At 50.2% G+C, this 13220-nt stretch overlaps 4 protein-coding genes across 4 annotated transcripts; 2 read left to right on the top strand and 2 right to left on the bottom strand.

The window, feature by feature from the left end:
• Positions 1 to 2658: 2658 nt before the first annotated feature.
• Positions 2659 to 4049, top strand: POX_e06836 (putative glucan 1,3-beta-glucosidase A; the record flags this gene model as incomplete). Its single annotated transcript, XM_050115652.1, has 3 exons — positions 2659 to 2729; positions 2807 to 3186; positions 3259 to 4049. 3 exons carry the CDS (start codon positions 2659 to 2661, stop codon positions 4047 to 4049), a joined length of 1242 nt encoding a protein of 413 aa, XP_049968112.1.
• A 566-nt stretch (positions 4050 to 4615) lies between these two features.
• Positions 4616 to 8123, bottom strand: POX_e06835 (uncharacterized protein; the record flags this gene model as incomplete). Its single annotated transcript, XM_050115651.1, has 7 exons — positions 4616 to 5689; positions 5751 to 5939; positions 5994 to 6466; positions 6521 to 7536; positions 7588 to 7725; positions 7789 to 7889; positions 7959 to 8123. The coding sequence occupies 7 exons, from the start codon at positions 8121 to 8123 to the stop codon at positions 4616 to 4618; spliced, it is 3156 nt and encodes a 1051-aa protein (XP_049968111.1).
• A 713-nt stretch (positions 8124 to 8836) lies between these two features.
• On the top strand, positions 8837 to 9363 carry POX_e06834 (uncharacterized protein; the record flags this gene model as incomplete). Its single annotated transcript, XM_050115650.1, has 3 exons — positions 8837 to 8936; positions 9004 to 9148; positions 9231 to 9363. The coding sequence occupies 3 exons, from the start codon at positions 8837 to 8839 to the stop codon at positions 9361 to 9363; spliced, it is 378 nt and encodes a 125-aa protein (XP_049968110.1).
• A 966-nt stretch (positions 9364 to 10329) lies between these two features.
• Positions 10330 to 11935, bottom strand: POX_e06833 (Acid phosphatase; the record flags this gene model as incomplete). Its single annotated transcript, XM_050115649.1, has 4 exons — positions 10330 to 10785; positions 10849 to 10969; positions 11077 to 11613; positions 11688 to 11935. 4 exons carry the CDS (start codon positions 11933 to 11935, stop codon positions 10330 to 10332), a joined length of 1362 nt encoding a protein of 453 aa, XP_049968109.1.
• Positions 11936 to 13220: the final 1285 nt, after the last annotated feature.

Raw genomic sequence — 13220 nt, 5'->3', positions numbered from 1 at the left:
CCCTGGCCAAATGGCGGGAGATGCATCTTGGTCCGGTGGGAGGCGCGCTCGGGCATGCAAGTCCTTCATCGTTGTAATTTCGCGACTATCCACATCGAGGATATGCTCATCGGGTAACCATGGTAATGCTTGCACGCTTATATCGCCCAAGTGGATGCGTTTCCTCTATTTGCGAGAGGCTTCGTCCATTGGGCTGCCCAGCTTGAGAAAGAAACTCACCCTGAGAAATGGCATTGGATACGTCATCGTTCTCACGTAGAATTCTCAAGCAGCGAGTGCCAACTTCGCGATGGGTCAGGAACTCGGCTCGGCTAGTCTAGCAAGTCATGATAGATCAGGGTTGTAAAAAGTCCAATGCTGGGCAATGAGCATCTTCGTGCAAAGAGATGAGAGAGCATTGCACTGGCCCGTGTCACATCCCCAATTGAGGAAAGGAGCCGATGCGCTTATTTGCTCAGTCAAGTAGTAGAGGTGCTAAGAGGGTCACCTGAAAGTCATCGCAGGCTGAAAATCACACGAGCTGATTCTTTGCCACGCAACCAACTTCAAGCGGCGATACTTTGGAAAATTACGCACACATCACGGTCAATGGTTGGGTACAGAACGAGCTGTCAAGAATTTTGTTATTGCCAAGTGACATATAATCGTTGACAGAGACACACTCCTTGCGGCCGACCTTTTGGCCCGCCTGTGCAACATGAATGGGACCGACTGCGGCTGATCGAGGACTGTGGCTTCACTGGTTGCCGATTTCAGCCGTCAATCTTAACTTTATCAAATATATCGAGGCAATAAATGCACCTCCGCAGGGACAGTTTGGGCCCCGTGCGACTCGCCAAGACGGAGCATCTGCGGCCCCAGACTGTGGTGTTTGATGTACTTCTCTTCGATTCAAGAAATCTATGATTACATCTCTCACGAGACACCGTTTCGATGTGAAGAATGCTGCATGAGTGGGAGATCCTGACCTCGGTCACGAAAGAGATTCCGGCGTGCTGAGAAAATGCCTCGTCTTACAGGTCGAATCTAGATCGATGTACGTCATATTCTAGATTCCGTCCAGGCGTTGCAGCGGATTGACATCCACCGGACCACGTGCATTCTTTGGCTGCATTCCATGTGATCTTCAGAGTCACCAACAATTTGCAACTCCTACCTTGTCTCTTACCCAGTGATTGATGAGCGGGGGAATGAGGTGACAGCTGGCCTGGCTAGCTGTCACGTCGTCTGGGTCTAGACCGATTTTTGGTTTGAGGCCTGGAAATCAAAAATCAAAGACGAGGGAACGAACGAACGCAACGGATGCCCATCGACGCACCCCAGATCGGTAGCACCGAGAACAGGACTGGGAACACGCTGAAGACCTCAAACTCCACACCCATTACACTGCACACTTCACACAATGACGTCTGAACTTGTTGGAAATGGTGCTTCCAATCCGAGATGTCTAGATCAGGCTACGGATACTTCACATGGTTGATGGCCGCGTACATCAATATAGGTGTACCTGGATTTCTATGGAATCTTCACTTTGGCTACTGATTTGGTTGAGCCCTGTGTCGCATGTTCTCTGAGGGTTTGAATCCCGATTTCCAGCCATGGACCGTGGTTAAGCCCCACGTTTTAGCTGACAAGGAAATTCTGAGATTGACTCGGAAGTCTTTCCCTGTACAATATTTTTCTAATCTTCCATGTGCTGGGTTCCTCTACACGTGGCGGATCGTTGCGCGGAATGGAAGCTGCTTGCGGCAATCATCCCCCGGTTGGATACCTCTCAACGGCAACCTTTGCAGATCACCAATAGTCAATGGCATTGTCTGGTTCGACTTGAGAGAGTGGGGAGGAGATCGTCGTGGGCGTGAATCTCTCGCAACGACTGGCGGTATTCCGATGCGGTCCATGGTTTACAGACATGACGATGCTTACTGGGGTAGAGTTTGTCACAATTTAAGATCCGTTTGCCAGTTTGACTGTAGAGATGTACATACCTACTTGGACGAGATGAGAAGTAAGACGTGGTACATTCATTTCAGCGACGAACATATGCTTTTTTTTTGATGCAGAAAAATATCCATACTCCATCTGTGTTCAGGTCAGACAAAAGATTCCCATTGTATTGGTGACGGGCCCATGTCAGCTAAGATCTCGTGCCATCTAGCTCACGAAGTGTACCTCCGACCCCCTCTCCTGTACTTACTACTCATACCTGTCAACGCCAATCAACCTCCACAGAAAGTCCACTTTGTTGCCATCTTTTTGTCGCCGATCAAAAGCCGTTGTTCGCACTGGACTGCCCCACGTTTCGCTTTGCCCCGGGGGTGCGTGCTGACCCACCGTGTCCTGCATCCGGGGGGTGATCGCCTTCCCTTTCCGGAGATCATGGACAGGTTGGCCAACAAATTAGACTGTAAGGTGACAGGTCCAGGAATGCTTCATGGCAGTGCCCTGAGTGGTCCATCGATGAGACCTGTCAATGACAATTTCCGTTCTCGAATACACACATCGCACTGATTGCCGCACGCGGCTAATTGGAAGTCGAAGCATTGACGCGAGTGTACTTATACCCGACGATCTCCATGCCATTGAGATTAAATCATCCTCATCAATCATTCCATTCCATTCCAATCCCTATCCCTTGCCTCTGTCTACTCTGTGAAAATGTCATCCCTTTATTCAAAGAAGAGCCTCCTTGGGCTGTCTATCGCGGCGGCTCTTGCGGCGCCTACAGCGTAAGTGGACAAGATGCATTTTGTTTCATTTCATGCATGACCACATGACCTGTGAAGAAAGTCTAATCCAAAAATAGTGCTATCGCCTTTGATTATGGTGCCACAAAGGTGCGCGGCGTCAATATCGGAGGCTGGCTCGTTCTAGAGCCGTGGATTACGCCCTCGATTTTTGAGAATGTTGGCGATGCCGCCGTAGACGAGTGGTCATTATGCGAGACCCTTGGCGCTGACCAGTGCCGCTCCACTCTCAGCGGACACTGGGCTTCCTGGATCACCCAGGATGATTTCACGCAGATTGCCGCGGCTGGCATGAACCACGTCCGAATCCCCATCGGATACTGGGCTGTGAACCGAGTTGGCAACGAGCCTTATGTTGACGGTCAATTGGAATACCTCGATGCTGCAGTGGGTTGGGCCCGTGCGGCGGGACTTAAAGTCATGGTGGACTTGCATGGTGGTAAGTGGAAAATGATATCTTTTTTTTCTTCCCTCCCCTTCACATTCTTGTTGACTGACCCACAATCCACAGCTCCGGGATCTCAAAATGGTTTTGATAACAGCGGTAGGCGAGGGGCAATCAACTGGCAGCAAGGCAACAACGTCGAAGATACAAAGAATGCTCTCAAGCTTCTCGCTGCTCGATACGCCAGAGACACCGACGTTGTCACCGCCATCGAAGCCCTAAATGAACCCAGCATCCCTGGAGGTGTGAACGAAAGTGGCCTCCAGCAGTATTACTTCGATTCTTGGGGTGTCGCTCGTGAGGCGAGCCCCGAGACCGCCGTGGTGCTGCACGATGGGTTCATGCCAACCGAGTCGTGGAACGGTTTCATGAGTGGCTCAACCGGCTTCTACTACGTTATGATGGACACTCACCACTACGAAGTTTTCGACAATGGTCTACTCACGCTCGACACGACTTCCCATGTCAGGAACACTTGCCAATTCGTCGAGGATCACGTCCTCCATGCTGATAAGTGGACTGTTGTTGGCGAGTGGACCGGCGCCATGACCGATTGCGCCAAATACTTGAACGGCAAGGGCGTTGGCGCTCGCTACGACGGAACCTACCCAGGCAGCTCGGTGGTCGGTAGCTGTGCCGGCAAATCCTTTGGTAACATGGACACTCTGACAGGCGATGAGCGCACCAACATCCGCAAGTTCATCGAGGGGCAACTGGATGCCTATGAGAAAGGTAGCGGCTGGTTGTACTGGACCTGGAAGACCGAGGGAGCCCCCGAGTGGGATATGCAGATGCAGCTCGCTGGTGGTGTCTTCCCTAACCCCGTCACCAGCCGTCAATTCCCCGGGCAGTGTTGAGTATGGCGAAACTCGGTGCTTTGTCGAGTCGTTTGCATATTTCGTGATATCCATTAAGCGCATTGATCCGCTTTGCTCGAGGAATTTGCGTCTGTTTTCATTTGTTGGGGGGGGGGGGGGGGGGTTAGTGACTTACAACCAGAATTAGGCGCTGTAAGCGCAAGTCCTGATTCAGTTCAGGCCGGTTTGGCGTTGATTGGGGGCTCATTGTGTTCACAACTGGTTTGTCGTTTTCCTTGGTCAAGCTTTTTCATCTACAATTTAAGTAGATTGCATCTTACATGTTTGTCTGGTCTATTGTTGGATTAAATTTTTTTTATTAAATAAATGAGTATCTTTCTGACCAAGTGCTTGAGAGTTGGGCTTGACAACTATGAAGAGAGGAGTGTTCTTAGTTGTTAAGTAGTTCATGGGGATATGGAGATAGAAAATTTAGACTCGTCGACTGCAGACAAGGCTAGTCTCCGCTATTCGATCATACAGATGCTAGCATGCAGTCTGAAAATCCCTGAAGACGTGAAATGGATATCGAGTCGATTATTTTCTAATCTTAATGCATGAGTGAATCAAATCAGACCCAGCGCTCCAAACGCTGCAACCACCTCGGCATCAACATTCAGCAACCACTCTTCCTGGAAACGCTGAGCTCCACCGCATGCTACGATGAGCTCTTGCAAGCGATGTCGCACGAAATCGCGCATCGGGAACCGGTGGATGGCGTCCGCATTGTCCCATTCGCGCCGGCGGCGAGTTTCAGGATCTTCGTTCTCCTGTTCCTCGGGCTGAGCAGTCGCGGAGCCAGCGGGAGCATTCCAACAAACAAGATAATCCGCATTGGGGTCTGTGCCACCTTCGGCAAGCTCAGTGATAATATCTGTCCAAATAGTGAGATAAGACTGCAGGTGATTGAGAATATATGGAGGAGGAGGTGTAGCTCCCGACGTGTCGGATGAGGGAGCCTGAAGGGCGAGAAGTTGCGTCAGAGCAAGGGCATGCAGCTTCTTCTGATTCACACTGCCGATGTTGTCATAGTGCGAGAACCATTCGGTGAGGAGCCAGGTAAGGGTTTGCTCCTCAGCGGAGCTGGTCGCAGTGGCGACTGCCGAGGCAAAAATCTTGGGGTTTGCGAGCGCAAGGCGCGCAAGAACCGAGTAATAGTCTGTCTCAACGACCCCGGCCACGTAGGTGGTCTTTCGGTTTGGACCAGTGGTCTGGCTTGCCTCGTGTGCGGTGTAAAGGCCTTCAAGGAGTGATTGCAGGAAAGAGCTCTCAAGGAGGGACTGTGAGATTGCACTGTAGCTGGCCTCACTCCCACCGTCGATAGTTTCAGCACCACGGATCATCATATCGACTAAGCGAGGCACGACTCCGGTGCGCTGCTTCGTAGTGTACTGGAGAAGTGTTTGCAGAGAATTCAAAATTGGCAGCCGGAGTTCGTCACTGAGCACAGCTTGCGGAGCAAGGAGAATGTAAGACTCCACAATCTGCAAACCCTGGGGAGTTGCATCGGTTCCCTCTTCAAGAATGGGAAGAATGGAGGGAAGCAGAGAGATAATTTCAGGTGAGGCGGGGCTCGGCGTCTGCATAATGATGGCCGCCCAAAGCTCCAGTGCCTCGTCGAGAAGATAAACGATAGTTTCCTATAACGCGCTTTGATTAGTTGAATCGGGATTTGGCAGGCGATCTGCGAGGGTTGCATACCGATTCAGGGTGAACGGAGCTCTGGATCAGAGGAAGGATGAGCGCATGATATCTCGCAGATTCTTGCTTCAGGGCGTGTATCAAAGCCGAGAGGAGCGTCAAAATCGCCTGCTTCATGAGATGTTCATCTCCAGACTCCTCCCACAACGGAGGAAGCAACGACAGGATCTGATCCGAAAAGCCGACGATCTAGAAACTATTAGCAAAGCTTTCAACGTCGTTCCAGGTGAATTGGCGTCTCACATAATGTTCCATCTTGACCACGGCCACTCTCACTGTGTCCAAAAGTCCCATTTTCGTCTCGGCGGCATCCACCTCTTGCACAAGAGCCATGAGACTGCCAAGTATCGATTGAGCATAGGGCATGAAGCCTTGGGCAGTGAACTCCCAAGGATCAAGAACATTTCGAAGTTGGCGACCCGCAGTAATCCGAATAACAAGGTCGTTGAGCGGATCGTCTTTGTTCAATAGATATTGAAATATTTGGTAGACAACATCCCGGTTTATTTCGCCCGGCTTGACAGGCATCCACTGGCCGAGCACCACTGCAATCCGTCGCCTCAAAAGCCGGTATTCGGGATCGGCAATCTGAACTTCGGGGACCATTGTCTTCTCCAGGAAGCTGTTGAAGTCCAAGTGTTGCTCCAAACTGGCAGCTGCAAGGCCAATGGCCGAATACAAGGAATCTTTGAGTACAACGTCGCGATTCTCCGTGGCTATTGAAGTTTTAGTTCGATGCTTGTAGAAATGATGATCAGCAGAGTACTTACTGGCGAAGGTATAAAAAACGTGGAGTAGCCGAGGAATGAGCAAGTCCTTGAAGTGGATAACGAGGTCAAGGAAAAGCTTCTCAGAGCAAGACCGAATTGAGAATTCCCAAGCCTCGGTGCTTTGTTCCTCCTTCTTCTCCCAAGACTCGGGATCTTCCTCCCATTCCTGGAAGTCAATGCTTCGGAACCTGAAGAATTGTGTCACAAGCAGCTCCATGACGTTCACCACAAAATCTTCGGTGAAAAGTTGGGTCTTGATGCGTTCCACCGCTTGCTTCCGCTCGTCCTTGTCCTGGGCACTCTGATATTTGAAGGTCTGGGCTGGGTTGAATGCCATCTTGGCGCAAGCCCTGATCAGCAGCAATGCTCGCAAGCCGGCCTTCTCAAGAAGCGATTTCCCTTCCGCCTCGATATCTGTCCCAAGACTTGTATATGTTTCGCTCAACTTCCCCACTAGTGTCCAGTATGACTTCACAAGCTCAATGCTATTATCGAATCGAGCAAAAGACGCAGGGTGTGTTTTTGCCATTTCGACATGCAGCTTTGATAATTGCAGGATGTGTTTTTCTATCGCTGTATGTACCAATTGTGGTAATTGAGCAGGACCATCCAGCAACGCCAGGAATTGACTGAATTGCGTGTAGGTCAATTGCCAGAAGTTTTGCACGTCCTGATCGCGAGCTGGATGCTCAAATCCCGAAATGATAAGGCGTCGGAGGACCTTCAGAGAAACGAGACTTTGTTCGAGAACCTCTAGTAGAGCCGCTTCATCTGCACCTCCATGCTCAAAAATTCCAACCCACTGGCCAACTTTATCAATGTAGATTCTACTCAGAACCTGAAAAACCTCGGGAGAGACTGATTGCAGGTGTACGCGGGTTCTCTGAATTCGGGCAGTCGATAATTCTTTGATGATTTGGAGGAGGATGAGGAGGGTTCGAGGGAGTTGCAATGGATTGGCACCAGGTTGAATCGCGGATCGAAGGAAAGTGAGGACAGAGGTAATGGCATCAGGCCTTCTTCAAAGTCAGCATTTACGAAACTAGGTAGAGGCAAGCTGGACGCACCAGTCATGGGGGAACTCGAATCGGAGGATCTTCGCCACCATCAAAGCATTCTGAAGAGCGAGCGGACGAGCAGGCTCTTCTACTCCAGCCTCAAGAGCTCGGCTTTTAATCTGTGCTTTCTCATCCTTGGATATGGCGCTGCCGCTGTCGATTAGTACTTTGCCGAGGCGAAACAAAGAGTGATGTCGACGTTGAACATACTGGGTGGCTGTCTTGCGCCAGTACCGATCGATACCATGTTTCAAGCGGATGATTGCAAGGTACCGCACCTCTGTGGGAAGGGAACGATCAAGGAAGACATCCTAGTTCCACGATAAGTCAGCCTCAGTTCACCTTGACAGTTGTGGGTGAAAAAGAAGTGTGGAGCTTACTTGAAGCATAGCATGGTAAAGAGGCTGATGCTCCCAATGCTCCAGTTGCTTAGTTCCCGCTTGAACCTGTTGTTGGGTTGAGCTGGCGGCTAAGATCAGGACGTCCACCACGTTGCGATGTGTTAATGGAGCTGCCTCACCCGGCAGCTCAATCGCCGAGGCCATGGCGGAACTGCGATGTTCGATCGCAGAGTGAGATTGCGAATATCCTTCTCCAAGCTGGGTACAGTAAGAGCGCGAGTGAGTAATAGTGGGTACCTTCAAAGAAAACCCATCAAAATGCCTGAATTCTGATCGAAATGACTGCCGAAGTTTGATCGTCAATAAAGACAGCCCACTTCAATCGTGAAGCTCCACCGCCTCCGATACTGTACTTCCTCCCCGCCAACCCGGACTTAAGTCGGACCGGGTCACAGCCAGCCCCAGGCGCTAAGGCGAACCGGCTCGGCTTTCCCGACTCGCGCGGCCCGACGCTACACAGACATTCTCGAATGTGTCATGATTCATGGCTCTGGGTGGAAGCATGAGATCAGAACAGCCATCGTGCCTGACGATATCATGCTTACTTACCAACTTTTCGAACTTCTCCACCAACGCAACTGACCACAGAGGGCTTTTATGGAACGTAATGACGACCTCCTCCCTTAAGCGTGTCCCCAGATCCCTTATCCGGCGGGTTGTCGTGGGTCTTGTCTAGTGACATACATATGATGTAGGGTTACGGTAATGCATGACAGGTATGACTTTTGTCTTCACGCAAAGATGTATATAAAGGGTTGGAGAAACCTGCAATCAGATACACTCATATTCAGCATTGCAGCATCATTCTCACAGCACAATCTCTCAAGGTCTCTTCATTCCACACCTCAAAAGCCAAAATGGTCCACGTTGAAGAACTCCGCAAGACGGCCTTCGATGCCGAGAAGGATTTGAACTCCTACCAGGCTAAGCAGGGACTTGGTCGCAAGAGTGACTCAAGTAGGTTTTCGGGCGCCTCCCTTTCTTCTTCAAATGCGTGCAATCTGACCATGCCGTCCTTTTAAAGCCCTCGAGTCCGGTGTCGATGAGATGGTGGATCAGCGATTCCCACAGTCAGGTGGTGTCAAGTACGGTCCTGGTTCAACAGCTTCTGGCAGTGACCACCGCAAGATCCCCGAGGATGAGGGTGGTACCCGGGATGACCGTGGTCGGTATGTTTTAGCTCCTTCCATTTCCTATTTCCCCATGCACTACTTGGGGCATGGCTAACGTTCTACTTTGGCTTTATGATAGTCTGGCCAAGGCTGAGCAGTACCTTGGCGAAGGTGGTCCCGAGAGCAACATTAAGAAGGAGTCAGAGTCCCGACCTGGTGATCAAGACACTCTCAACCTGCAGGGCATGAAGCAGCGTGGAATCGCTGAATAATTGGAAGATACCTTCTGGAAGGTCTTAATTGTACATTAGATGGTCACCACGACTTGATGAAGATATAATATATTCTACGAGTTTTCTTCGTCTTGCTCCAAACATCTAGTACGAAGTCCCTGAGAATAGGTAGCTCCCGTTTGCCTCCCTGTTGCAGACCCAAGGTTCCAAGTTGTGTACATGCGTGGGGTTTCCAGCATATCAAGAACAGACGCTTATAATCACGTCATTGTGATGTGGGATGGGAAGGTACACTTCGAGCATCCCGTCTTGACAACATTCGAGTAGACGGAAACATTGAATATTCCTCGACAAAAGGTAGTTGTATCCATGTGGTGAAAACATACTGCCCTCGGGTCGAATATTTCCATCGGTGGCGTAGGTGATACTTGATGCATGCTTTGACCAGCCGTATCCACCGCTGGGACTGTCCGAGGGTTTTGAGGGTCCGTGTATCTGAGCACCAACTTCCATACTCACTTCAAGGTCATAATCACCATCAAGAGAGTGATCTCATAAACTGGTCGTGATTTTGGCATCACTGCTAGTGCAATCAAACAGTCGGTTATTTTGGGCCTCTGGCTTTGCAATTCTGAAGAGGCAACACTGGAAAAGAGTACGGAGAATAGTGTGCGCTGTACGGTACTTAAAACTTGTCCATTTCCACCATACCCTTTTGTACTGTGCGTGAACCGCAGTCCAGGTCTAATATTTCTGAGATGAGTGAAGCTTTTGATCACATCTAGATGAGATGGTCATTGATTATTTTTACATACTTCAAGACTACAAGTCTTCAAGGCTTTTTCACAAGTCCTGTGGCTCGTAAAATTGCAATTTTATTTTTACTTGCTCCTTCATTTGATATCATTGGGATCGCAAATCAATTAGTTGAACAAAGTGATAATAATTGAGAGATTCGTGGACAGACAATCTTCGTCAAAGAGGTAAAAGTCACCTATAGTCCTTTTACAAAAGGCACGCCAGGCAAGCCGCCAAAGCCCCCGCCACAATGACAGGGCCCGAAATAACGGCGCCTGCACCAGCACCGTTGGCCGGAAGACTGGGAGTCGAAGACGCCAACCCGGAAGTCGACGAAGCCGATGTGTTTGTGGAGTTGGTTCGTGTCACAGTGACCTTTGTGTTGTAGTCAGACTTCGCATCCCAAGGGTAGGGTGCGGAGTAGTTGTAAGTAGCGGACTGTCCAGCAAAGGTTTTCTTGACAAGATCCAAGACACCGTGACCGGCTGAGCACTTGCCATCAGTCAAAGGAACGGGCCAGACTGCAGAGTATTTAGAAATCTCCCCAGCCGATAGCGGGCCAGGGTAGGTCTCATTGAGACGCAGGTTGGTAATGTCGACCTCATAGTTGGCGTAGCCGGTCTTGTTGGCGACGATCTCAAAAATGTTGGCACCGCAATCCCACTATTCGCTCAAGTCAGTATCCGGTGTTCTTTTACAAATCTGAGATGTTGACAATCTACTTACGCGACCGAGGGAAGGCAGACCCCAGTTGGCACTGACAGACGCAATGGTTGAGTAGTGGGTGTAAAAAGTGTCGTCCTTAGTTCCCTTGAGGTGGTCAGGAACCGCACCGCCGACGAGAACACTGTTCAGTTATTAGTTTATGGGTTGCTTAAAGGTCACGGGGCAAGAGCCACAATCCCCCTTGCAAGACTCCTGGGCTACGCGATGAAAGCCGTGGTCTGAACATACCTGAAAACACGGTTTGTCTTGTTGTAAGTATCATCCTCGTCAAAGGTCAGAAGAATGAGCGAGTTCTTCATGAAGTAATCATTCTTCAGCAGTGAGGACATCCAGCTACGCTCCCACTTGCCGGCGAACGTGATGTTGGTGTCGTGAGCATCGTTGGTCATGTTAGGAGTAATGAAGGCCCACTGCGGGAGCTTCTGGTCGGACAGGTCATGGTCGAAGTCGGTGAAATTCTTGATTTGTCGAGCACGAGTCTCGTTCTGTGCAATCGAGTCATACAGAATCAGAGGATTGTGCTTGCGCACATAATCATTGTGGTAGGTTTTCTGGTTGGAGTAGTTGAAGCCCTGGAAGCCAGGATACGGCATGTGCTCCTGATACTCGGCCCACGAGATGGCCTTGGTGTCGAGTAGATCAGCGATGGTGGACACATTGGCCGGAATTTGTTGGAATTTGTCATTATCCATGCCAAATGTATCACCACCAGCCGCAGCACAGTAGTTGGGCTCAGACGGGTGGGTCACAGCATAATAGTTGGTCCTATCATGGCTCATTTAGTATATGATCTCCCTATCAACCGAACGACATAAGATCAATTTCTTTGAAACACTCACAGCAGGATACCCTGAGAGGCCAGCCACTGCATGTTGGCATCTTTCTCTACATCATCATAATCGGTGTTTTCCAGCCAGACCTGGTAGAAACGATCAAAAGCCACACCCTTCACATCAGAGGTAGGAGACTCGGAGAGCGTGGTGGCCGCCGCCTGGTTGATCTCAGAAATCGAGGGCTCGGAGATGGTGGCTAGCTGTGCACCTGTCAAAGAGGCAGCAGCCAGGAGCGTTGCGGTAGCGGCTTTCATCGCTGAAGATCCAGATTTTAGGGCTGGTAATAGGCCACTTTTTGAAAGTAAAAGAAAGTGATGAAGAAGCGAGCACAAGAAGGAGAATTGGCGATCTTTTGAATCTTGTGTCGAGGTCTCGCCTACAAATCCCAGCGCACGTGGTATGATCCCCCTTCCGGGAATATTTCTCCAGCTTCCAATGAGTGAGCCATGTGTATGTGATCGTTGGCCAAAGTCTCCATTTCGGTTGCCCAAAAAATCCCAAATCAAATGTTCTTGGCCCCATCTATAGTGTCTTGCGAGCTTTACAGCGCCATTTCGCCCCGTTAGCGTGGGATTCCCTCGGCGTTCAGCTCGGTACCTTGCGACGGTGATCGGAACTCCCGGCAGAGTGGCGCAAATACCCAACCATTAGCCAAAGCTCGGTCACTAACGGAGACCTACTTAGCTCCGATTCGTTAAGAAAACAGAAGACGGAAGCACGTTCATACATAGTCAAATGAGACCGTTCAAACCATGCAGTGCGCCATGGATAGGTCCGGGCGAATTGACTATAGCGCTTGTTGCGTGTATGAATGCCAAGCCGCGTATCCAACTAGTTGATCTCGGGGGGCCACCCACGATGTCTTGACTGACATTTTGATTGGTCAGTCAGGGCTTGCTTACCCCTGGTGGAGTCTTGTTCGTGCTTGTCTGGCCGCCTGGATGCTTAGCCCCGCCAAACTGATCCAGTGGGAACTTCTGTTGTTGAAGCAGAGAACTGTCCTTGTTGTTGACCAATTTCAGGACGGTTCCTTTGTCTCCCAACCCTTCATGGCAAAGGGAATGAATTTGACCACTCTTGAATGCGATTATCGCTTCATTGTCTGGCTATGAGCTCCCCGGTCTTCTGACCGAGTATGACTTACGGAACATACTTGTCCTGAGAAATCATCGTGTATACAGCGACCCTGTGCAACCGGTCTTGAGCGATGCAAGTGTGCACGAACCTTTTCCACTTCTTGCTTAGTGAGATATCACCCAAAGCCCCGCATACGAGATGACCTCAGTCAATGGTCTACGGTCTATCATGCACGTGGTCTATGAGTTGGAAATGATGACCGGAAGAAGCAGAAGTCAGGGTACCTCGCTTAAGGGCCACAGTTAGAGCGTGATCGGATAGAAATGCCGTTGCAGAGAGCTAGCCAGATTCCCCACCGACCTTCTTAAAGTGGCTTGGTTGTGTTACGGGTCTCCGTCTTATCGCTACCCCAAGCTGCGAACTATGACCCAGCCAAGTGAGGTGCCTGGACATTGTTGAGAG

Source organism: Penicillium oxalicum, chromosome V (assembly GCF_001723175.1).
Source record: "Penicillium oxalicum strain HP7-1 chromosome V, whole genome shotgun sequence".
In the NCBI taxonomy this organism is placed as follows: domain Eukaryota; kingdom Fungi; phylum Ascomycota; class Eurotiomycetes; order Eurotiales; family Aspergillaceae; genus Penicillium; species Penicillium oxalicum.
The sequence above is the reverse complement of the archived record's forward strand: the minus strand, read 5'-3'. Positions and strand labels throughout refer to the sequence as shown.